Below are 25,757 nucleotides of genomic sequence, written 5' to 3' on the forward strand. Positions count from 1 at the left end.
TACCAGAGAGTGTATATATACAGATTTTATATAAACACACACAACGCACCTCCTCCATCTGTCTCTCACATTCTGTTTCATTCCCGATCTGAATCCATTCTATCGCTTCCTCTTGCAAACCTGGGGTCGGGTTAGCAACAAAAGGTACCCAAATGTTATCCCTAACATCGCTGTATCAATCATTAAATTGTTTCAATATATACATGTACATTTTGTAATTGATATTATTTCTGAATTTTTTTTTCATTTTATTATTATCTTCTGTTGTCTAGGTTGTGTTTATGTGTAATATGTTGTTTTGAAATGAGATTAGATCTTTGTTGATTTTGCGAGTATTGATTGATCGAGGGTTATTTCATGTTTGGGTGCTGGAATTGGGGTTCTGTTGGTGTCTGTTTGTCTCTAAATTGCACGTTGTTGATAATGTTTTTAGTAATATATAGATTTTTCGAGTTCGGAGAAATTTAACACGATGATTGTTTTCGATTGGTGGAGAAAACCGGGGGATGAAATTCAAGGAAAAAGGAAATTGCTAGGCGATGGATTATAGAAAGGGTATAGGGCAAAGATTTTTGAATTACCATGTGGTTGAGTTGAGTTCCTTGGGAGAAGGGTACAACGGCACCTTGTCACTAATCATATTCTCGTCATTTTTTCCTAGTCGTGGAAGCCGAACTTGAATAGCATTGTAACATTGTTCGAACACACGTCACATACGATCACTAATGTTATTATAAAAAAATTGATAATACATTAGATAGGACAAACAGTTAAGGTTTTTAAATTTTAGTGTGTGGGAGATGCGCTAATCGAATATGTAGTTTCTTGCTCTCCTACCTGCGTGGTAAATTTTTGATTGTTGATTACCTTAGCAGCAATCCTTCATGTTCTTGCTTGTGTTAATATCATCTTTCTTTTTCTATTCTTTTTTGCTTCTAACCGTTGAAAGCTTTTCTTCTACTAGATATAATTTTACGAAATGGGTCGTGGGGTTAGTGCCGGCGGAGGCAAGAGTTCCTTAAACTACCTGTTTGGAAGTGGTGAAAATTCAAACAGCCCTCCACCAACTCAGAACCAGGGATCAGACTCAAAGAATGTTGCTCCACCAAAGCCTGAAGAACCCACAAAGCCTGTTGAAGCTGAGCCCAAGCCTGTTGAAACCAAGCAGAGCCCAGCAAATGTTCATGATAGTAAGACTAACAATTACCTCAGGTCTGAAGGACAAAACTGTGGCAACTTTATCACGGTATGGCATTATCATGAACTTAAACACGTTTCATACTTTGGGATCTGTATACACGCTACTCAATTCCATGATACTTGAACCTTTTTATTACCTGAAGTTCTTACTTGACTACTTGCAAAATGGCCTCTCTTGGGTGTTTGTTAACAATGCATTCTTCATTATGTCTTGAATATATATAATAACGCTAAAAATCTATAGGTAACAAATATATCTGAGTGTACCTTATATGCAACAGTAGTTTTTAGATTAACACAGTGAAGTTGGCTGCGTTTTAAGAAATAGTTTTAAAGTTAACACAGCGGAGTTGGCTATGTTTTAAGAGAAGCTTGGATCGTGTCTTGGTATTATAGGTTGCACATAGTGTGAAAATTGGTGTTACCTAGACCTATTAGACCTGTTGAACTTTCTGTTATCTTTTGGGAAGTACCATACTCGGAGCTTTTGTGTTATCAAAATGTCCTCTCTTGGGTGTTTATTAACAATGCATTCTTCATAATATCACTAAAAATCTGAGGTAACAAATATATCTGAATGTACCTTATATGCAACAGTAGTTTTTAGATTAACACAGTAGAGTTGGCTACGTTTTAAGAAATAGTTTCAAAGTTAACACAGCGGAGTTGGCTATGTTTTAAGAGAAGCTTGGATCATGTCTTGGTACAATAGGTTGCACATAGTGTGAAAATTGGTGTTACCTAGACCTATTAGACATGTTGAACTTTCTGTTTTCTTTTGGGAAGTAGAAGTACCATACTCGGAGCTTTTGTGTTACCCTACATGTCAGCTGAACGAATCACATGGTTATTACGACTAAGATATATTTATATATATATATATATATATATATATATATATATAAATAAATATATATATATATATATATAGGCAATTGCTCAAATAGAAACCACTATATATATATATATAGATAGATAGATAGATAGATATATGGGCATTTGACTTTGCTAGGAAGTAATTGCATTTTATAATTTGCTGGATTGTTAATATGTAAACTTGATTTTCACCAGTTTTTTGCTTTGCATTTTATAACAATTACAGACTAGTTACTGATTATTCAATCCTCGTGCTTATCATATGGTTTCAACACAACTAATTGAGTTTTACTTAATTGTAGGATCGCCCTTCAACTAAAGTGCATGCTGCCCCTGGTGGCGGTTCGTCCCTTGGGTATCTCTTTGGTGGTGATGGAAAGTGATCTCCTTTGAGCCTACAATCTGTGGCTGCTCTAGCACTTATTTCTAGCTTGGACAAGTATGCAATTTCTAGACGTATTTTATCACAATGTACAATTATGCAGTGAATATACTTGATTTGCAGTCAACTTTATTAATGTGCTGCTTGGGTTTTTAGTTTATGATGCCATTTCATATGCCCTTTATATATCTGAATGTTGTAACTTAGAAATGCCAGTATTTTATCACCATATAAGCCTATATATGCTACCAACTAGCTACTTGGTTGAATTCCTGTTGCCTGCATTCTCAACTAAACACAAGTTAAGGAAAAGAAGCATGCTTGAAATGGTCATATTCGTCAATGATATTGCAGACTAGAAAATAGAAATATAAAGCGTAAGCACTACTGCATCGTTCTAGTTCCCGGATCTCAGGCGTTCCAAACAACCACTGTTCTTTCCCTTGAAAAGAGTTCATCATTTCATCATATCGGCACCTCCATCTAGTTTACTAGAAAAGAGTTTTTCTGTTATTCAGTGAATTCAGTTGAATTGCATCAGATAAAGTCCAGGATTTTGCTTGCAGACTACCAAGAACGTATGCTGCTAAGCAATTTTTCAAGCCACTCGATATCCAGAACAATAGTTTAAACTAGATTGTCGACCTAAAAGTTTGTTTTATACTCAACTTCAATATTCTAGATGTTAAACTTCATTTTGTGTTAATAAAGGCGACTTGCATAGCATGTACACGTACGTACTTACTATCTATATATTGGCAAATTTGGAAACTTCATTTCCTTGACAACCTCTTATTTTACACCATTTTTACATCATCATTCATAGAACGATGTTATACAACATACAAGTTGGTAATTTCATCCAAAAACTAGGATACTAAATCGATACTCCCTTCCCCTCAATTTATATACCGGGGACGCGGACACAATGCGCATTTTAATTCTCTAAAATATACTCCATCTGTTCAAGATTTTTTACGTTATTTTTCGACACGCATTTTAAAATTCTTATAAAATATAATTCTATAACATTTTTAAAATTCTTTTCCTAAATAAAAGTTTGACGTTTAAACTTTTATTTTTTAAAAAAAGAAAAAAGTTTAAAAATATTTTGTGAAACTATATTTTATTGAAATCTCAAAATACGTGCAAGCAATGAACATAAACAACGTGGGACGGAGGGAGTAGTACTATAATCTATTTTTAATAAAAATTACTATTTAAATCTTTTATTCGTAAAAATAAATTTGAAACGATATAAATTATACTTTATAATAATATTAAAATACATTCGAATAATTAAAAACGAAGAACACTACGGGAAGGGGAGGGAATATCAAACAGCCACGAAAAAGTAAAAACCGAAGATTGTATGACCATAAAATCAAGCAGATACTTTTTCGTCCAAGAATGTGATCTCTTTCATTGGCTAGTATTACATGACCTCGTAGTTCCGTAAGATATTTATATTATTATTTCGTGGTCTGTAAATAATGTTATATGAAAATTCTCTTAAACATAAACTATAACAATGATTTTCGAAATATGAAAAGTCATAACCTTATTTACCAATGATAAAATTTTGTGACCTATTAATTAATAATTTACTATAATTAAAATTTGAGCCTCAGCTTTGCACGTTCTTGAAACTTCAAAGGACGAATCCGATACTGCAGATGACAATCCATGCGGTATGAAAAAAGAAATAATTACAAAATGATTCATTCGAGATTACAAAGCTGTGAACATAATACAGTAAAATCTAACAACATTGATGGAAGAACCAGGTACTTGACTTTTGTCAGGTCGGGTCTTTTAAATTATTCTGGTATTATAAGAATTTTCAGTAAAAATAACTTAAACCAAACGAGTAACCATAACTGAGCGACTAACGGAGATGACAATACGATACGATCATACAAGACTGTACTTGGCCAAAGAAGATATGGAGATGATTATATTCATGGACATGAATACGTGTTATTATTTGCTTTATCCCGAACCTCTTTTGCAAGTCACAGTTTTACAAAGTCCGTGCGACCGAGTTTTTTGTAGAGCTATGCAAGCTTCACTATATGACTTGCTTCTTGCTTTACAGAAAGAACTTTGTCCAGTGTCAGTAGCGTCATAGCTTATAGATCTGCCACTGGTCCCAGCAAGCCGTCTGCCTGGGCTATGCATTAGCAGCATCTCAACTTCGTCTCCAGCGCCACAGTCACCTATGGTACCATTGCACACAGAAGCACCCCTGTAGCCATCACCTGCAGCTCCTCCTAGTTTTGTGCTGCCCGAAACTAATATTATTACTAGTAGTAGTGAACACACGAGGCTAGAATTATTTCTCGAATTCATTTCTGTATGATCTCCCCCTTTCTTTTTTTGTTTAACTCTTATGTGAAAGTGGTCTTACATATGCCCGTATTATATAATACACCACATCCTAGTACGTCTGTTTCCCTATTGTAGTTTGATAAGAAACGTATGGCTCTACGATTATATTGCTGATACCACTGCCCTACCAGATAAGCTGCTGCTTTACTAGTGCCCTTTGTAGAGAACCATTCCCTCTAAAACCTTAAGGTGTTAGAGGAGGCCCCTTTATGGATCTTATACTTTAACACTCCCCCTCACTCGAAATCCCATTATTTGGGTTGAAGAGTGGATCACGGGCGCCCATCTTTGGGGCATAACTTGCCTTCGTGTCCATCTTAAATTGTGAGAATATTGGGGGTGGCAGAGGCTCGAACCCGAGACCTCCCGCCAAACAAGAGCTCTGATACCATGTAGAGAACCATTCCCTCTAAAACCTTAAGGTGTTAGAGGAGGCCCCTTTATGGATCTTATACTTTAACACCCTTGTTTTTGGCATTACCGCTTGATTCGGGGAATCTAATGGATGGTTTGATTGAGAAATTTGGTAATTAACAAAAATGAGATTCGTCGTCAGAATTATGATCTATCACGGTGATTATTTAACAGGAAATCCGGTGGAGTTTGGTGGTTGTATGTTTATGTGTGGCTGAGATCAAAAGGATTGCAGGTTGTTTACTTTCTCTAAAATTTTAATCTTTCTAATGTGTCTATATACCTTGTATTTATAGAGATCAAATCATTCGTAGTTCTTGGACGCCAAAAAATTTAAATCGATTAGAAGTAGGTTTCTTGCGGGTAAGTCATGGTCAAGGCGGTGGCCTATAGTCTAGACATGCCTTCTATAATCTTTTGGAAACCTCAATCGAGGAAGTTCAGACATTTTCGGAGAGCTTAGCCTTAAACCCCAATACCCCATTCTAATCCAAGTACGTCACGGATATCACAGTATCCTTAACTATTAGAGGTAACATTAATCGCTACTATTTGTATCTTGGATGGAGGGACATGGTATAGCCGCAACCATCCTGTAATGTGTATGGACGAGTCTTTGCCCCCGGTGATATAACCCATGATATTGTAGGGCAATGTTTCCAAAACTACCGTGACATGCGATTATCTTCAATCTTCAATAAATGATATGATCACCTCAAACCCTCATACGAGAATAACCCGATAGAATACATGATTGAAGATTTTAGATCACAGCTGAATGGGCTCCGAAAGCCATAGTCTTCCCATACCTCAAGAAGGCCTTCAATGCTTCTTGTCTTCGTTTGAACACACCAGCTATTGTACACTTCAGTACATAACTAACTCACCATTAGCTTCATGTCTTTAAAAGTTCATGGGTATGAATGACAACTTTTATTGATCTGATATATAGAGGCTTAAGCCGTACCGATCTAATTGGATTTTACCAAATTTGAATTTTTGAGTTTTGGATTTATTTTCAAAAACTGAACTATTTTCAGATCCGATTTTGGTTTTGACCATATCGATCCAAAAATCCGAAACGGGCTAATTATCGATTATGTCACTTTTTGCATTAGAAAATATCAAGTGGATCACTAAGAAATTTTTGGTCTCATTTGAATCACTAAAATCATAAAAAAAAATTCAAATGGATACCTCTAATACCTTTTCGAGAATTAAACTTTATTTTTCATTAAGTTTCACACATTTTTCTTGGATGTTAGTATAATCAAATGAAATGTTATGAATTCTAGTATTTATGATAATATATTTAGATTTTAAGAAATTTATTTATTACTTATTTTTAATTTTACAATAATTTTGTTTAATTTATATCAAATAAATTTTTCAAAATTTAAATATATTATCATAAATATTAGAATTCATTACCTTTCGTTTGATTATACTAACATTTAAGAAAAATGTGTGAAACTAAATAAAAAATAAAATTTATTTCTCGAAAAGATATTAAAAGTATCTATTTGATATTTTTATGACTTTAATGATTTAAATGAGACCAAAAATTTTCGAATGATCCACTTCATATTTCTAATCGTAAAAAGTGACCTGCTTAGAGCATCTCTAACAGTGTTGGCTATAATCGTTGGCTATATGGAATCTGTAAGACATTATGTAAAATTTGTTAAACCTGTAAGACATTTTGCTTCAATGGTATTAGATATATTAGTTGGTTATAATTTAAAAATAATATGTTATTAATATTTTAGATTGTTAAAATAGAATATATCAGTTCAATATGGTAATAAATGATGTGCAATCTCTCTACAGATTTCTTACAGGCCTGTAGAGGTTCGACAAATTTAGCCATCTATAGGAGGTTGACTAAAATTATACTCCCTCCGTCCCATTTTATTTGACCTCATTTCCTTTTTGGGACGTCCCAAAAAGAATGAACCTAGAATACTTATTATTTTTGAACACTACTTTTCACTATTACACCCACTAACTCTATATTTTATACTCTCTTATCATTAAATAAACAATATTACACCCACTACTTTTCTCCACTATCTCAAATCTATTATTAAATATTGATAGGTCCCACCACTTTACCTACTTTTCAACTACATTCACTACCTTTTTTCTTAATCTCCGTGAAAGTCAAACCCGTTCACATAAAATGGGACGGAGGTAGTAAATAACAGCTGGGTATAGTTGGAGTATGAGTTTTTCGAGTTGTTAGGCTAAAATTTCTTATTTTTAGTATGCCAATTCATTTTTTAAAGAGTTTACGATGGCCGGAGATGTCTTAGAACTCGAGAAACGTTTTCGTCTAAACGGACGATGTCGGACTGTAATTAGTTTGGATGAACTTGCTTAAATTTATGGGTTAACTTGGTGCCACGTACGTTACATTTGGAAATTGCTTGAGGCCCGCCCACTTTGTGGATCACATTCACTGTGAGCCCAATCACAAGGACAATTTCGGCCCTTTGCCCAAAAAATAACAACAAAACCAACTGTGGCCTTTCTCCTTTCCTCTTCTAGGGTTTTGTAATATATACGTAGATCGCCGCTTCTCGGTCCGACCTTTGACAAACACAGGAAAAAAATGGTGATTCTCTTTAATGCTGCTCTTGTTTTTTTAAAATCTTGTTTCTTCTATTTTTGTATTTATTTTCTGATATATTTGTGGATTTGAGTGTGTGTTGTTTTTTGTTGGGGATGTAGCCGTCACACAAGACATTTATGATAAAGAAGAAGCTAGCCAAGAAGATGAGGCAGAATCGCCCCATCCCTCATTGGATCCGTATGCGTACCGACAACAAAATCAGGTTATTACATCTCCATCTTCATGTGTGCTGTGTGTATAGAGTTAATCTTGTACTCTATGTGTTTTCCTGTTACTTATGTACATGTGTGTATGTATAGGTACAACGCTAAGCGCAGGCATTGGCGCAGAACCAAGCTCGGCTTTTAAGGACTATGATTCCTCGCTGGGACTTGGGAGTTAGTTGTCTATGTTTTGCACTTGGGGGCTTTAATTTCTTATAATTGTACTAATGCTTTATGCTTGAGATTTTTAATGAATATATGACTTCGAGTAAATAATACTCGTATTTTGCAATCAAATGTTATGTGAAAGAATATTTCATGGAATGATAATGTTTACGTTTCAGATGTGTTAGTGTGGATTTTCTGGTTAGTTCGCTAGACGCTAATGGATATGTTGGTTCTACACTCTGATTATATCATACTGTGGAAGAATAAGTCCAATAATCCATATACAGAGCTCAATGTTATGGTTATTAGTGGTTTGTGGCGGAACCAGGAATTAGATTTAGGGGGCTCAAACTGTGTTGTTCACGGGTCGTTTAGATACAAGGTACGGGCTAGTTCTTATGAATTGGGTACGACGACCCGTGAATCCGGTTCGTGGTTCGATATCTTATCCCTTTTAGTGATTTTTGACTAAACAATATATAGTCTACTTATGATTTTCATGATTAAAATGTTTATAAAGGTGGATCACCAAAATCAGCGAACTTGAACATGATCCCTAGGGATGCAGGTCGAAAAAGAATCATGTTCCAGAAAATTTCATATTGATACTTTTTATCTAGAGTGCATGATTATTTCTTAAGATTATACAAGCTGCTAGATTAGGATACATGCACATTTTAATATATCATAGGAGTAATGTAATTATGTGCAAAGTTTTTTGAAAACAAGTAATTGACCGTCACAACTCACAAAAACAAATTTAAAATTTTAAACTGCAATACAAAGTTCAAACTCTAACTTTTGAGAAATCCGAAACCCTCAATTAACAATCTCTTTATACAAAATCACAGTGGATACAAAGAGATTGAAGAATAACAATTTATCCAAGAATCAATCATAATATCATAACTTAAAATTTGGAAAGCAAGTCCTTCTCTATGATATTTATAATTCAGCGGGGCTAAAAAAAAATTATATTAACATCAATAATTTAGCGGGGGCTGGAAAAAGAATATACACTGTTTTTTCGAGTTCGGGCGCCCGGGGGGGGGGGGGGGTTTCTAGCATCCCCTAGCCCCCTCTAGTTCTGCCACTGTTGCCTTTAGCGACCTCAGTATGAACCTTCTGGATCATATGAATGGGAAGACAAAGGCTGAATAACATTGTGGATCCAAAGCTCCAGATATAATGAAAAATCTTTAACTGTAATAGAGTAATAAGTTAGGAAAACAAAAGGTCGATTATTAACTAATAAGTTAGGAAAACAAAAGGTCAATTATTAACTTATAAAATATTTTAATTCAATTTTAAATTGTTAAAGAGCCCAAAATTTAGAAACATGGAAAGGAGACATCTGAGAGATAACACGTCAAGAGATCTTCCTTTATATATATATAAGATTAATAAAAACTTCATATATCTGATGAATTTGTGAAGCTGTGTGCACGGGGAATGCTCGCCACTAAGTGCATATTCAATCACAACTTCAAACTTCATATTTCTTTATTTTTAATTTTACAAATGAAGTAATCAATCTCCAATCATCCATTACTTTATCTTTATATATGAAGTTGAACTATGAAGATGAAACAAAAGTTAATTTATTTATAAAATAAGTAATGGTTGGATATGAAATAAAAATATGAAAAAACTGAAAAATGAAGATGAAGTTGCTTTATTCATGAAATTATGATTGGAGATGGTATAAACATGGCTAATAGGCTCTCTGTTATTTTGGTCTGAACAGCTATTTCCTATCTTCTTTATACCAGTTGATTTGTTCATGGGATAGACCGAGCCCATTGGGCAAGCTTATTTTTCAATATTTAAATGTATAGTTTTTTTTAGAAAGATATATATTTTTATAATTTTTTAAAATATAAAAGTTTAAAAAGATGTTGTATATTTTTTACTTATTAAAAAAATAAGAGTTTAATTTAGGAAAAGTAGAATTTATGTACCCTTAAAATAAGTTCTTAAAAATAAGGTTAGCCTGCTTACTTTATACTCTAGGATTTAATGTAGCTAACACTTGGTTCAGGGTAAAAGAAATTCAGAATTTCTGCGTATATTATTATATTTATAACCAGCAACTCTACGATAAAGCTAGCATTATTCATAATTGCATATCACACCCCCTAACTATCATTCAAAAACGATATTGTAAACATAATTTGAGAAACTCAACTCGCACCCCTTATCTTCACTATTCAAACCCGAGATACACCCCTGCCGTTAACTTCCGTTAATTTTGTGCACTCCGTTATTGTACCCATACTTTTGGAAACTCATATCGTACCACCTATCTTTACATTTCAATAACGATACGCACACCCTTCGTTGAATTCCGTTAACTTCCGTTAAATTACTCTTCCGTCTCAATTTATATGTCCCTTCTGTTGTTTGAGGAGTTAAATTGACTAATTTTTGACTAATTATTTGAAAATATGTATTTATTATTTTAGGAAATAGAAAGTTACATATTAAAATAATAAATAAATATTTTTTTAATAGTTGGTCAAAAATTAGTCAATTTGATTTCTCAAAAAGTAAAAGGGACATGTAAATTGAGGCGGACGAGTATTTTAACGGAAGTTAACGGAATTCAACGAAGAGTGTGCGTATCGTTCTTGAAATGTAAAGATAGGTGGTGCGATTCGAGTTTCCAAAAGTATGGGTACAATATCGTTTTTAAACGTAAATTAAGGGGTCCGAATTGCAATTACATGTATAATGACTTAACAGAATGCATAGAGTTAACGGAAATTAACGGCAGGGGGTGCATCTCGAGCTTGAATAGGAAAGATAAGGGGTGCGAGATGAGTTTCTCAAAGTATGGATACAATATGATTTTTGAATGATAGTTAAGGGGTGCGATATGCAATTACCTCTAAATTACAGGAAACTTGTCATTCAATTATTTTTAAATTAATCCAAAGCGAGGTGATTCTGTTGAACAGAGTTGCGGTGTTTGACCGGCTGGACATCGGAGTTTCTACTGGTTTATTTTTTGCCACGAAGTTTCTACTAGCTAGTTAATTGCCCTTTCTATAAATATGTCTTTAAGCAAAGTGTACTCATTTCATGTAAACCAATGCTTTCATTTCTTGAAAAATAAGCTCGAACACAGATGGGTGGGTTTTCATTGCATCTCTATATTTTGCTCTCCTGCATATTTTTCATGTCCAAAACATACATATATGCTACTGACAACATCCTCCTCAACTGTGGCGCACCTCACAACACAAATTCTATGGATGGCCGAGAATGGGGCATTGATGCTCTAAACACTTCAACATCAGCCACCACCGAACAAAAGCCTTCCATAGATATTCCTTACACAACAGCCCGCTTCTTCACTTCTAAATTTACCTATACAATCCCTGTCTCCGAAGCTGGTCAGAAATTCCTTCGCCTCTACTTTTACCCCGCAAACTACTCAAATGATTATGATACGGCCACATCATTTTTCAATGTCGATGCAGCGAACCACGTTCTTCTATCCAACTTCAGCGCGTCTCTCAACCTGCAGCCCGAGTCATCAACTCTCGTCAAAGAATACGTCATCATGGTGAGTAGTGTGTTAATGGTGACATTTACGCCGTCTCCAGGCTCGTACGCCTTTGTCAATGGAATTGAAGTTGTTTCTATTCCCGACAAGTTGTACATTAACGGTGACTATGCAAAATTTGTGGGTCAAAAAACGGAATTCAGTATAATTGATTCTATGGCACTCGAAAAATTCTACAGGTTGAATGTAGGCGGCCCTCACATTTCCTCTACAGAGGATACTGGAATGTTTCGGTCATGGGATGGAGACAAGCCATATCTGGTTAAGCCTGGTCTTGGGTATGAGGTAACAAATGTATTTCCAATTAAATACCTGCCGGCCACTCCGTCCTCCATGGCCCCCGCGACTATTTATTTCAGTGCACGGACACTGGTAAAAGTGAATCACGGCTCCAACATGACTTGGAGCTTTCAAGTTGATTCCGGGTTTAGTTATCTACTAAGACTTTTTTTTTGCGAGATTGTCGATTTAGTGACAGATTATAATGTAAGAGTATTTTCTATTTTCATCAACAACCAGACAGCAGAGGACGCCTTTGATGTTTTCGCTATGGCTGCCGGGAGTAAAATTCCAGTTCATAAAGATTACGTTGTTATTGTAAGTGACAACCCAGATGGTAGCAAGTCTAAGACGGATTTGTTGCTTTCTCTGCGCCCTAACAAAACATCTAATCCTGTAGCTGAAAATACAATTTTGAATGGGTTGGAGATCTTCAAGCTGAGCCAACCTGGAGGTAGCCTCGCTTCGCATCATCCGCCTCATCCGCCTAATCCACAATCCGGGCCATCGCCTCCATTAGAAACAGGAAAAGACAATGAGAAAGGCGGTTCATCTCACTCCCTACTTGTGGGTGCTTCTATTGGAGGTTCATGCGGCGTGATAATCTTGTTTTTACTGATTGTTGGCTTTTTATTTTTCCGGAGAAAAAAGAATTCTCAGAATGTCGACAACAAGTCAACACACGACAAGTCGAGATCAACTAACACCAACAATTCATCATTGCCGTCTGTTAGAAGCCGGAAATTTTCTTTGAAGGAGCTAAAACACGCTACTAGCAACTTTGATGACAATTTTGTTATTGGAGCCGGAGGATTTGGTAACGTGTACAAAGGGTATCTGGACAATGGTACATACCCTGTAGCAATCAAGCGACTGAATCAGTCATCGCGACAAGGGGCTAATGAGTTTCAAACAGAGATCAGGATGCTATCAAATTTACGCCACGTCCATCTTGTACCACTGATTGGATACTGTAATGATGGTGACGAGATGATACTGGTTTATGAGTACATGGTTAACGGGACTCTCCGTAGTCATCTTTACAGGGGGGATAATTCCCCTTTGTCATGGAAGCAAAGGCTAAAAATCTGCATTGGCGCAGCAAGGGGGCTGCATTATCTCCACGAAGGTGCAGAGCGTGTGATAATGCATCGTGACGTGAAATCGACTAATATTTTATTGGACGAGAAAATGAATGCCAAGGTGTCAGATTTTGGTTTGTCCAAAATGGGGCCTAGTGACGCGTCAGTCACACATGTCAGCACAATAGTAAAGGGAACTATGGGTTACTTAGATCCTGAGTACTATCGACGCCATCAATTAACTACCAAATCAGATGTTTATTCATTCGGAGTGGTGATGTTCGAGGTGTTATGTGCTAGGCCAGTCATTATGCAGCAGGTACCGAAGGAGCAAGTGAGTTTAGCTGAGTGGGCTCGAAACTGTTACAGGAAAGGCAGCCTTAGTGAAATAGTGGATAAGAATCTAATGGGGGAGATTGCAGTGGAGAGTTTGAATAAGTTTGGAGAGCTAGCATGTGGTTGTTTACGGAACCAGGGGATTGATAGGCCTAGCATGAGCGACGTTGTCTGGAGCCTGGAATTTGCATTGCAGCTTCAAGAGGCTTACGAAGATTTGGACAAAAAGCTGCACCCAGGTTCGGGTGATTCAGCTGTCAATCTTGTCAGTGGAGCCGGGGACGACTTTGCCAAGGACGACGACGACTTCTTCTCAACCACAATTGTCGCTAAAGCCAGTGAAACCTCGACGACAAGTACTAGTAGTGACCAAATGAAATCCGGAAGTGTTTTTTCTGAAATTCTGAACCCGAATGCACGATAAGGTTGATAGAATGCGGACAAAGGACAACTGGTGGAAGAAATAAGAGGTAACTCATCGGTGGGCATACATTTTATTGTCTTATTAAGATATGACTAGAGAGAATTACATTTCATGGAGAACAAGTTCTGCAGAAGATTACAATGTTGGAAAAAGGTACAAGAAGCCAAAAGGAGAGGAGACTGCAAGGCATTGGTTTTAATTAAGTCTTCTTTCCTTGTCCGCTGATAGTTGGAGATCGTTGCTTGCATGATCTCTACGAGCTGAGCCTTGCATCTATATCCAATCAAACTTTTCTGGAGCTTTTGCTTTCTTTTGCATATACATGTATCTTATATATTTATATTTAAGAGATATGTTGTATAAAAAATAATGATATATGATGTATAAAATAATGATTAATATAATTAAAAATAGTGATTATATTTAGATTTTTTGTTTATGATAATTTGATTTCTATTGTAGTAGGACTCTCTTTGTATAAAGGCCGGCAAACTTGACCCATTTTTTTTATTATTTCAACTTTTATAATATTGTACGGATGTTCTAATATTTATATATATATATATATATATATAAATTAATATGTGTTTTAATTAAAATAAATTATTAAATGCATAATAAATGTTTAAATTAATTTTTATTGAGTATGATAAATAAATTTTTTCATAATTAAGTTTGATAAGAGATTTATAAATAAATAGTTTTGAAATATATATACACTTTAACAAAAATGTTGATAGTCTGGAAAAGATGTGTCCAGTCCCTAAGAAAAAATCTGGGCAGAAGTTTACAAATGAGTAAAAGAAAAAGGCGCAATAAGCCCAAAAGTATAGGAAATTGCGGGGCAGTGGTTCTAACTAAGTCTTGGGAGACCATTGATTCTGATCAAGTCGTGTTCACATTAGAGACTCACAGACCATTTATATCCAATCGAAGCTCAACCTGTAGTAATATCATAATGTTTTTACAAGTTTTTGAAATTTAACAAATACTAAAATTGTAAGAAGAGAATATCTTATCTACATAATTTCAATAGGTTTTTTATAATATGTCTATCAACATTTTATTAAGAATTTCAATAATTGGAGATATCATAAGCACTCAATTACTACTCTTGCTTTCTTCTCTTTTACGAGAAAATACTTATTCAAGTTCATTTACTGACACAGTGCGACCCATAGTTTCAAGATTCTGGCATATTTTATAACAACAATAATAATAATAATTGAAACACTAAACGTTCTGAAGATTACAAGGCACTACTCAACAAAACAAAGAGTCAAGAATCACTTATAATTTGAAAGACAGCCCCACAAGAGGTTATACATTTGAAATCAAAAGGCTTTGAGTCCACCTAAAAAAAATGATATATGATGCCTGCAAATTAATTACCAATGAAATTAGTCCTCTGAATCAAGTGGACTGCAATGTCACTACTGCAGATTTTTAGAGAAGCAACACTCCACTCTACACAAATAATATTGTTCAACCATCTCTAGTATCCTATTCAATTTACTTGGTAAATGTTGGTTTATGTAGTGTTATTTGCACGAGCACTACGAAACTGTGCAGTTGTTCAGTTACAATGAGTTAAATATTCTTGTGTGCATGAACGTTCTGCAAAAAGACAACAAAAGGTTCAGAAATATAGGCATTTAGTGTTGAACAAATGAATATAACCAACGGCCAATGAACTTTTTAATGAAGTTCCATATAAGAACGCCAAAAAGCAAAAAGTAGCAAATGCTAACCAGTACAAGTCTATAAGTATATATGATTATCAGAGAGTTCATGACAATTTTTTTTTTAAAGCAAATAAAGATTTGCCCAGCTTGAAAGATGATATTTTCGAATTCTCTGGAGCTTAAAAGCAGTGTTCTAAAAATCGGTCTGTCATATAGGCACAAGGCGGCACCGAACCCAATTCGATCCTAGTCGGTAAATAAGACATGTTTTTACAAAAATCGGTCCTAGGCGGTCAACATCCCGCCTACGAGGTCTAGGGGGCACATAACAATTTTTTGTGTTATAAATAAATTTTAAAATTTTAATAATAATTAGAAGAAATCAAGTCTTCACTTATACTTAACTTAACACCCTATAAAATCAAAATAACTAATTTTTATTTATTTTCCCTTTATATTATGGTAAGAGATGTTTTGGTATATATTTATTTAATCAGTGATCTTCTATTCTATGTACCAAGTATTTATTTAATAATATTTATATTGTTTACCAATCAAATACTCTGCTAGTAGTAAAAAATTATTAAATTATGTATAATTATAATAATTTTAAATAAATATATATGTCCAATTAGTGTTGTGATTAATCTTCCCGATTAATCCCCGATTTCTAGATTAACCGTTAGAATATACACCAAACGCCCTAGGATGCCTAGCGACTTTTAGAACACTGCTTGAAAAGTAAGAAAGCTATAGATAAGATGGCATGGAGATGCATGATATATTTAGGTCAGAATTCAGCATTACGGATAGGTATCATCATCCATGAGACCACGACATAAACAACCTTGGGTAAATGCAAAATTTAACACAAAAGAGAAGAAAGTGGCCTTACTTAGGAATTCATAGGCTAGTATCATCGACGTTCCCCATAATGACATGCTGAAAAACCTTGGACCTAGTCCTCTATAAAGTCCTAGCCAACCATCATCCGCAATCAACTGTTTAATTACTTGTTTTGTAGTTGGTCTTCTTTCGTTGCCCATCACCTAAAATATGTATAAAAAAAATAGAAACAAACTGTACATCAGGACTTACAACTTACTAGTGTCTGGGAAAGAAAGCAGCAAGATATTGTGAACTTCAACTATTTATGGGATCAGGCATCAATTGATGTATGTACAAGTAACAATATTATTCTACAGCTTGTAGCTACCACTGATATACTTCATATAAACATCAGCTGCTACATAAGTTAAAACAGCATATTCATCTAATTAAATCCATTAGTCTATTGCATATTACATCACCTTACACTCGACAACTCAAAGTAATCGGCAACTCAGGAAGAAAAGAATACAGAGTTGTCAGCACCAAACTTTTCTACATTAACAGACCGCGGATCTGGACACCTGGAAAAAGACTGTTTGGCGGATCTAATATACCTGCAAGCGAGTCTTGATGGTATCGAGTGGAGTAGTGATGCATGATGCTGTAGCCCCGGCAAAAATCCCTCCACCAGTTTGGACTGACATTATTTCCCATTGGCTAGGTGGTGGGCTGTCACTCTCACTGCCATGACCTAAAAACCTGCCAGAAACATATTAAATAATTTCGCTGTCTTGAAAAAAATAATTATTAAACGAGAACGGAAACGATATGGAGTCTCAATTACATGAAGAAACATGAACCCTGCACCTCTGTTAACCTAATTACACAATTGACGAAACAAAACACCACTGAGTTCTATGTCTAAAATAAATATATGTGTTTTGGTATTTCTTACAGTTCTTGACACCATCCCCATATTCTAGAAGAAAAACTGTATCTATAAATAGCACAAGGTAGTACGATAATCTAGCACAAGCCAATCCTACTCAATTCCTTTACACTCCTTCAACTACTATAGAAAATAAGTCCTCCCCCCTGCAGCCTTTGCAACTTGATGAGCTGGAGTAAGAGTCTTTACCATACTTAAGTTACTTCTCAGGGCTAGAGCAACAACACCAGATAGCCAAATTTCAAATTTTAGTTCTTTTGGGACTTCTTTTCACATTTTATTACTATTTTTAGATCTTCTGGCTCCCCGCACAACGGGAAAATAGAAAGAGGAGTATTCTTTTTAACCATAAACGACTAAATGATCAATTACAAAGAGGATTGCTTAACACATACCGATAGTTCAAAAGAAAAAATCTCACCTCCATATGGCACGTTGACTTGAACCATAGGTTGCCCACCATACAGCACTAGTTGGGGAATAAGTCATAACAGAGAGGCCGAATCCTCTATATAATCCTCGAATGCCATCTGTTCTAAGAACTTTACGAGCAACATCTAGGCCGCCATTATAGCTCGCATGGCCTGAGTATCCTTGGACCATTAACTTCTGGCTAATCTGTTCATAAATATGTAGCATATAAAAGTCTTAAACGAGCCAGGAAATTGCTAATAGAACCAGGTAGAAATAATATTACAATGACTGCTTTATCTGAATTGAAATTCCACATTACTATACTTATCTGTTACAATTATATTCCTTGGACCATTAACATCTAGCTAATCAGTTCATATATATGTAGCATATAAAAGTCTCAAACCGAGCCAGGAAATTGCTAATAGAACCAGGTGGATATTATATTTCAACCACTACTTTATCTCAAATAAAATTCCACATTGCTATACTTATCTGTTAAAATTATATGGAGACAATATATTTAGTGGTATAATACAATTTTTTCACTAGATGACATGAACCACGTGTTTGTCTTTAGTGCATCAACTGTTGTACCTTGTGCAACAATTGTTTCCCTAATGAAACTTTGCATCTTCCATGAACAGTATTCATGTAAATAGCATTCTCCCACATACTACCAATCATACCACCCAACATTTGAATTTGGAACACAGTAAGTTGTAGTCTTAGGAAACTAGTTTACATATTAATACAGATATCTTTAAAAAAAACCAGAGTACCCCAATGCCATTGCTCTTCTGCATTGATAAGTGTCCTTGCATTTTTATAGTTAAAAGTGTTTACATGCTTATTCTAGCTAAGTTTGGTATTTCTTGGTAGAAATGATGGAATAGATGAAAGACGGTGAAACTAAAAAAAATGTCAGAATCAGCAGAAGTTTTTCAGCAAAACGTGGTTGTGCCTTGTTGATCTTGAGCTGGTGTCGAAGTTTCACAGTAAGGTGTAATCGAAGTTTCTCAGGAAGGAATCGCCGCGCCTTAAAAAAATAGTGAGCTGAAGTTGAGAAGATCTTTTTTCATGGAGTGGTCACTCCTTATCCTTTAGGCAAAATTCGAATGTTGCAGGAAAAGGATTCCAAAGTCCAAATAGAGTTTGGATTACTATTATTTATCTATTACTATCTCTAGAGCATAAATATTACAGCTGGACCCAAGTCACAAGTTGTTTTAAAATAACAATTTAGGTTTAGCCTAAACTTTTGAACAACTATCCAGGTTCAACCCAACTATTTAGGTTCATCAAAAGCTATGAGTTACTAAAAAAATACAAAACACAAGTGAAATGTTGTGGATAGGAAACCAACACCTGACGCGTGGTATGTGAAACACTTAATCTACCATATGGAATACATCCATAGTTAAGTAGTATCCGAAATATAATAGTAACACATAATTTGTCTTATATTATTATGAACATAAACAAAAGACTCAATCATGCAAACCTCTCACACACACGAAACTTAAATGTTCCCCGAGATAAAGAGAGACGTACACATATACAAGAATAAGATGACATACCACGTCAATGGGAACAACCACAGCCTGAGATAAAAGCGATGCTGCCAAGCCAGCCACCCCATTTGCAATGGCTGCCTGGGTTGGTTCTGATACTTTCAGTGGTTCAACCACACTGAATGCAGCCACTTTTGTAGTCTCCAATGCAGTAAGAAATATAACCCTAGCAGGAATTGCTCCAGTAATGACTGTGCTGAAACCCCTATATAAACCAGGAATACCTTCCGCTTTTAAAAGGCCTCTGATAACAGAGAATGCATTCCTCTCAGTAGAATTTTTTGAAACTACCTGCAGCCTGGTCTTTACAACAGAAATAGGGTATAGTGCAACCGTAATTCCAGAAAATATTCCAGCTCCTACGGCATAAAACTTAGTTTTATCAAGCCTGCAAGATTACTAGAACTTAGAGACCAATATTCACAGACAATAAAATATTAGAAGGAAGGGGATAGAAGACAAACAAAAGATATTAGATGACTGCAAACAAAAAATTTATATATTCATTTTAGTAAATGCAGTTGCTTGCTAATTGTCCCTTAAAGAATATAAGAACAAGAATCCAAATTAAAACTAACCTCTATAATTTATACAAACAGAACTCTTCTCCGGTCGTTATGGATTTTACTATTCTTGAAAGCCCTTTATTCTTCACAACAATTTAATGTTTTTAACATCTTGTAAATTATGTCTATAAAGTTACCTAAATATATGTGGGGAGGGGGGAGGATCCTGGCCCTGTGTCACTATCTCATGCTCGTCATTTTGAAAACTACATGGAAAGAGTTGGTACATGAGTTTATCTGATTTATAATCCTACTAAGAGAAGAATTTTATATAAATATAGTGTAGATATTGTTCACTAGCACAAAAATTTGGATATTAATTCTCAGTGTATGCCGAATGCCAGAAGTAAGGGTAATTAACATTGAGCTCATGCCAGATAGATATTCATCTCTTTAGCGACAATCTTGTCTATCATAGTATCACGAATACCTTTTCACTTAAAATCTCAAGATAATACAATCAAGTACATCCAAATTACATGGCACAAACTAAATTATCCTCCAAGTATTGCCACTAGTCACCGAGACTCCAAATTATCAAGAATCCAAACAATACCACAACCAAACATGAAGAACATATCTCCGCAACATTTCATTTTGCACAAACCAATTGAGTTACTCTATCAAAATTCCAATTCAAAATAACAGAAATAGTCATTTCCAACCACACTAAACTCCATAATCCAATCGACAAATTGCAGAAATAAAGCTATCCAACACGAATCAAATCAAACCATACTACATGTTCGAATGCAACATAATCACACGATTAAACACGAATATAACGAGAAAAAAAAGAGTAAATCAGCATTGCATAATGAAAGAAATTACTTGTCCCAATTAATTTCAGTTTGATCGAACGGTCTGGTTTGAGAAGCAGCAACAGCAGCACTACTCATCTTCAAAAGCACGCTTTCACCTAAACCCTAACTTTGAATTGGAATATAAACCCTGACTACTTATTAATATCTTAAAATATTTTTGTTATATATTTAGATTTTACTCTTACGAGCATTTTGTTTACTCACAAGTTCCATTCGCCGCGCTCGCGCAACAATTGTTTGGCGGTGGAAAGGTGAGGTTTGTAAGTTCGAAAAAAAAAAAAAAAACTATGAAATTTGTTAAACTTTTTGTAATTTAATTTTAGCTCTTTCATATATTATATTACAATTATTTTATTATAATTATTATAGTTGTGATTATAAGTAAACTAATTTATATTTTAATTAATTATATATCCTTTATACCTTAACACCCAACAACGACGAATTTGGAATGTAAAAACTGTTAGGAATATCATGAGCATTTTGTCCAGCCCGGGGGCCTGGAATGTGCTATGTATAAGAAAATAAGATAGGCTTTTAGAACAACTGCCAAGCGTATGAACCTAACAATAAGAAAATAAGATAGGCTTTTAGAACCGCTTAGCGCGTCTGATCCTAACAATTGGTGTCCGAGCAGGTTGCGTGTGGGATTCCCAAAGAAGGCATTTGTGTGCGCCTGATCCTAACAAAAACTCTTATCTGAAGAAAGGAATTTTACTACTTTTACTGAATTATATTCAGACCATAGTCTCCTGCCATCGCTTACATGCAAAGCTACATCTATGTAAAGTGCAGACATTATTTATCGAGTACAAAAGTTAGAGAAATTTTAAGGCTAGCACTCAGAATAAAAACCCTGTAGTTTACTGATTAATGAAGGCAGAGGATTTAGGACATACTTTAAGAACTGTGCCTCTTTAGTTTAGTTTAAATTTTGCATAAAATGCATCATTTTATTAGTTCAAACTTTCATCTACCAATGTAGATTGAAACTCATTTTCTCTGAATATACAATCTGAGCAGGAATAGGATGAACACATTCACAGATCATTTGACAAAATCAGCAGAACCCATCTCAGACAATAGCCCTTTACAGTCACTTGACACTTATTAACAACCCCTGTCCCCCCTTCCATTACCGCGCCAAAGAGCATGTTGCCGCTGATTAACTCAGCCATTACCCTCTACTGACATAACTTTTCTCTCCCAGCAACGAATTTCAGGCCTTTCTAAAAAGCATAGCACATCGCATTGATCCCTGTTATTCAAATTATGAATTATCCACTGAAACGCTTCCCTGCTCGAAGAGTAAGTGCAATAACCATCACTATTCCAACATAATTCCAGCAGTCCTGCAAAAGGTCAATGAGCTGATATATTTAACTCAGTTGTTTCAAATTTTACTAAATTATCCATTTGTGAGTTTCAAATTTGTCTTCTTTTCGTTAACTTTATGTCTTTATCTATATCCTTATCTCTTTTTCATTTTTTGGGCACCAAGATGACAATCCTACATGTCTTGTGAAGCCATAACTTGTACCAAAATGAATATAGCTTATGGTTAGATTTGATTTCCTGTCATATTTAGCTGTGAACATAAATTAACTACTACTAACAGAACATGTCCACTGTCAACACCTTTAACTAATTCAAGAATGTGAAGTTGAACACAAAGTCACAAACTGATTATGGGCAGGCTTGTTGACCGCCTCAACGTTCACAGCAAATTTGATTAATTGACGCACTCCTCCACATCTTCTACTTCAACAAGCATTTAAAAATTAAAAGTCAACATATATATGAAACGCAGAAGCTCCAGCTTGCTCAAAATCCAGCCACTAGGCCTACCACTTGACACCGCTATCATCTCTAGTCCTTACTATCAATGTAGTTACATATCAAGTATCCATCTGCATATTCATATATGTTCGCTTTAGCTGGAAATTCATGAGCAAGAACTGATCGAGAAGAAAATGGGAATTTGTTGGAGATCGCTTCCACATTTTACAGCTCATGTCATTCTACTTGTTTTGTTCTTCTCTACCTTCACTTCATCAGGTCCGCACAGTTCTATAAATTCTTATATTTAGTTTTTGCTGTCGAAGTGTCTTACAAGAATTTCAGTGTGAACATTATGTGGTCGATTTAATCATTTATTTTTCTAGTGGAATGTGATTTTATGTTCCTAACTGCAACAAAATTTGATATGTTCAATAGAATGATAAGTATTGTATAGATGCAGAGATGATTAGTTTTATCGATCAGAGTAGTCTTATGTCGCCTTCTGGTCGGTCTTTCTGAATCGGTAAGCTTGATTCTTTTTTTTTAATAGAAATTTTTTGGTTTAGTTTGGATTGTTCACTTTAACATATGTGCTACACATAAGGAAAGAATTAGACAATTATCAGAAGCTTTAGCAGCTGCTTTTGAGATGCAATCCGAGTAATAAGATGAGATTCCTCTACCTCAAGTTGCTGTAAATGTTAATTTGTGAGAATAATTGAACTTGTTCTTGCAGAAGCATACGATCCACTTGATCCATTTGGAAATATTACGATTAAATGGGATGTAGTAAGCTGGACACCTGATGGATATGTGGTACGAAACAGTTGAGTACCCCTTCCCCAGCTTGAGGGTGAAAGATTTTTATCTAACCAGCTTGTGTATGTGCATTGGCTAGGCTGTTGTTACAATGTTCAACTTCCAGCAATTTCGCCATATTCAAGAACCTGGCTGGACATTGGGATGGACATGGGCGAAAAAAGAAGTCATATGGAGCATGGTGGGTGCTCAGACAACGGAGCAGGGGAATTGCTCAAAATATAAAGATTATGTTCCACATAGTTGTATGAAGAATCCAAAAGTTGTAGATTTACTACCTGGAACTCCATACAATCAGCAGATTGCAAATTGCTGCAAGGGAGGACTACTTAGCTCATTGCTACAAGACCCATCAAATGCTGCAAGCTCATTCCAGCTTAGTGTTGGTGAATCAGGAAGCAACAATAAAACTGTCAGGGTGCCTAAAAACTTCACTCTGGAAGCTCCAGGGCCTGGCTATATATGCGGACCTGCCAAAATCGTCAAGCCAACTAAATTTATTTCAGCAGATGGAAGGAGAATGACTCGAGCTATGAGTAAGTACAGCTAGACAACATTATACTCCTTAGTCCATGTTACATGAGATTAATAAACAATCCCCGGAATGTGTTTGAGATTAATAAAAAAAAATAGCCATCTGCATAGACCAAGAGTACTCATAACCATATTGTCATATATTGCATTTGGAATCATATAAAACTGAAGCCTCTACAAAATTTGGCTTAAGATTGTATTATATGAACATTGTTCCAGTGACGTGGAATGTTACATGCACATATTCACAGTTCCTGGCTCAGAAAACTCCCGCTTGCTGTGTTTCTCTGTCGTCTTTCTACAATGAAACTATTGTCCCCTGCCCTTCATGTTCCTGTGGCTGCAAAAACAATGGTTCCCTTTCAGGGAGCTGCTTAGAGTATGTATTCGCTTACTTCTTCATTTTCCTATTAATTCTCTGTAATTAGAATCAGTGCAATTATACCATAATAACTGATGGAGTATCCGTGCAGCCAAAAGTCTGCATACATCGCGAGTCCTAGCAAGAACAACACTGCACCTCTGGTTCAGTGCACAAGTCATATGTGTCCAGTCCAAGTCCACTGGCATCTAAAGCTCAATGACAAAGGCCACTGGAGGGCTAATGTTTCCGTTACAAACTTTAATTACCGGATGAACTACACACAGTGGAACATGGTTGTTCAACATCCCAACTTTGTCAACATGACTCAAATATTCAGCTTCAATTACAAACTGTTAGCGCCGTCTGAATACATTAGTAAGCATTCTATGCATTAAACATTTCACAGCATTTTTTGAACTTTTATCTGATCTAAATGTTTTTTTTTTTCCGATTTAATTGAGCAGATGATACAGCTATGTTATGGGGTATTAAGAGACGTAACGACAATCTCTTGCAAGCCAGCCAACACGGACTAGGGAATGTTGAGTCAGATATTATCTTCAGAAAAGATTCATCAACTTTTACTTTCGAAAAGGGTTGGGCTTTCCCTCGAAGAATCTACTTCAATGGTGATCCTTGTGTGATGCCATCTCTTGATTCTTATCCATATTTGCCACCAGATAACAGTTCACCAATTACCAGTTCGCGAAATACCATTTCACCACCTGCAAGTTCACCAAATAGGAGCTCACGGCAAGAGATCTTGGCATTTACACTGATGATTGCGCTAGTCTCATATTTGCTGTTCTGCTTTGCTTATGTCTGAGGATCTCAGAGTTGATGTTATCACATTTGATGATATGATTTTCAGTAAAATATTTTTCATTAAAATATATGTTCAAAATTCTTCTCTCAAAATAATTTTTATCGAAACAAAGTTGAGAAAAAATTCCTTTGATCTAGTTTTTAAAACAGAATCTATTCATAAAAATATATTATCCAAACGAAGTTGAGAAATAATTTCTTTTATCTATTTTACCAAACAAAATCTGTTCATTAAAATATTTTCAACAAAACTTTTCCCGAAAATTTTTCAAAGAACTAAATAATTCCAGGACACATAATTTCTTGAGAATATTCTGAAAACCTTTCTCAAGATAATTTGGGAATATATTCTCTCTTTTCTCTCTATTCTTGAAGTAGCCGTCTCTATAATCTGAGGGGCTTCCATCGGTTTTTACCGGTGGAAAGCCCCAATCTTTTCTTCTTTTTAACAGTCTTTGTTCATCTTTTGCTTTTGTTCAATAAGTTCCCAATTTATTTGGGTTTTGTTTGGTCTCTCCTTGTGTGAGAGTTTGATTTTGATTTTATTTACTGTTCGTCATGTCCGGGTATCCAGATCTGCAGGATTTTGATGGTGTTGATTTTCATGGTGTTGATTCGGTGATGAAGGT

General features: G+C 35.3%; 5 protein-coding genes across 7 annotated transcripts; 4 read left to right on the plus strand and 1 right to left on the minus strand.

Annotated features, from left to right (window-relative positions):
- Positions 1-2,618, plus strand: LOC108195142 (protein SPIRAL1-like 1). Its single transcript, XM_017362094.2, has 3 exons — positions 1-144; positions 965-1,246; positions 2,379-2,618. Exons 2-3 carry the CDS (start codon positions 980-982, stop codon positions 2,457-2,459), a joined length of 348 nt encoding a protein of 115 aa, XP_017217583.1. The 5' UTR covers positions 1-144; positions 965-979; the 3' UTR covers positions 2,460-2,618.
- Positions 2,619-7,737: 5,119 nt separating this feature from the next.
- LOC108195143 (large ribosomal subunit protein eL39x) lies at positions 7,738-8,446 on the plus strand. The gene is made up of 3 exons (XM_017362095.2): positions 7,738-7,880; positions 7,997-8,100; positions 8,198-8,446. Exons 1-3 carry the CDS (start codon positions 7,878-7,880, stop codon positions 8,244-8,246), a joined length of 156 nt encoding a protein of 51 aa, XP_017217584.1. The 5' UTR covers positions 7,738-7,877; the 3' UTR covers positions 8,247-8,446.
- Positions 8,447-11,330: 2,884 nt separating this feature from the next.
- Positions 11,331-14,422, plus strand: LOC108195134 (receptor-like protein kinase FERONIA). Of its 2 annotated transcripts, XM_017362087.2 has the most exons (2): positions 11,748-11,840; positions 12,020-14,422. In XM_017362087.2, exons 1-2 carry the CDS (start codon positions 11,749-11,751, stop codon positions 13,959-13,961), a joined length of 2,034 nt encoding a protein of 677 aa, XP_017217576.1. In that variant the 5' UTR covers position 11,748; the 3' UTR covers positions 13,962-14,422. The 2 variants fall into 2 exon arrangements, with proteins under 2 accessions (XP_017217575.1, XP_017217576.1); XM_017362086.2 differs by having other exon boundaries at positions 11,331-14,422.
- Positions 14,423-15,235: 813 nt separating this feature from the next.
- On the minus strand, positions 15,236-21,018 carry LOC108193862 (uncharacterized). 2 transcript variants are annotated; one of them, XM_064082268.1, is made up of 7 exons: positions 20,812-21,018; positions 20,118-20,186; positions 19,421-19,802; positions 17,848-18,044; positions 17,092-17,236; positions 16,542-16,695; positions 15,236-15,578 (listed from the first exon to the last, which is right to left on the minus strand). In XM_064082268.1, the coding sequence occupies exons 1-7, from the start codon at positions 20,877-20,879 to the stop codon at positions 15,538-15,540; spliced, it is 1,056 nt and encodes a 351-aa protein (XP_063938338.1). In that variant the 5' UTR covers positions 20,880-21,018; the 3' UTR covers positions 15,236-15,537. The 2 variants fall into 2 exon arrangements, with proteins under 2 accessions (XP_063938338.1, XP_017216187.1); XM_017360698.2 differs by lacking the exon at positions 20,118-20,186 and having other exon boundaries at positions 20,812-21,010.
- Positions 21,019-22,646: 1,628 nt separating this feature from the next.
- On the plus strand, positions 22,647-25,227 carry LOC108195131 (protein COBRA). The gene is made up of 6 exons (XM_017362082.2): positions 22,647-22,862; positions 23,323-23,402; positions 23,485-23,941; positions 24,159-24,318; positions 24,413-24,678; positions 24,768-25,227. Exons 1-6 carry the CDS (start codon positions 22,778-22,780, stop codon positions 25,127-25,129), a joined length of 1,410 nt encoding a protein of 469 aa, XP_017217571.1. The 5' UTR covers positions 22,647-22,777; the 3' UTR covers positions 25,130-25,227.
- The last annotated feature ends 530 nt before the right edge of the window (positions 25,228-25,757 follow it).

Source organism: Daucus carota, chromosome 7, assembly GCF_001625215.2.
Source record: "Daucus carota subsp. sativus chromosome 7, DH1 v3.0, whole genome shotgun sequence".
Lineage (NCBI taxonomy): Eukaryota > Viridiplantae > Streptophyta > Magnoliopsida > Apiales > Apiaceae > Daucus > Daucus carota.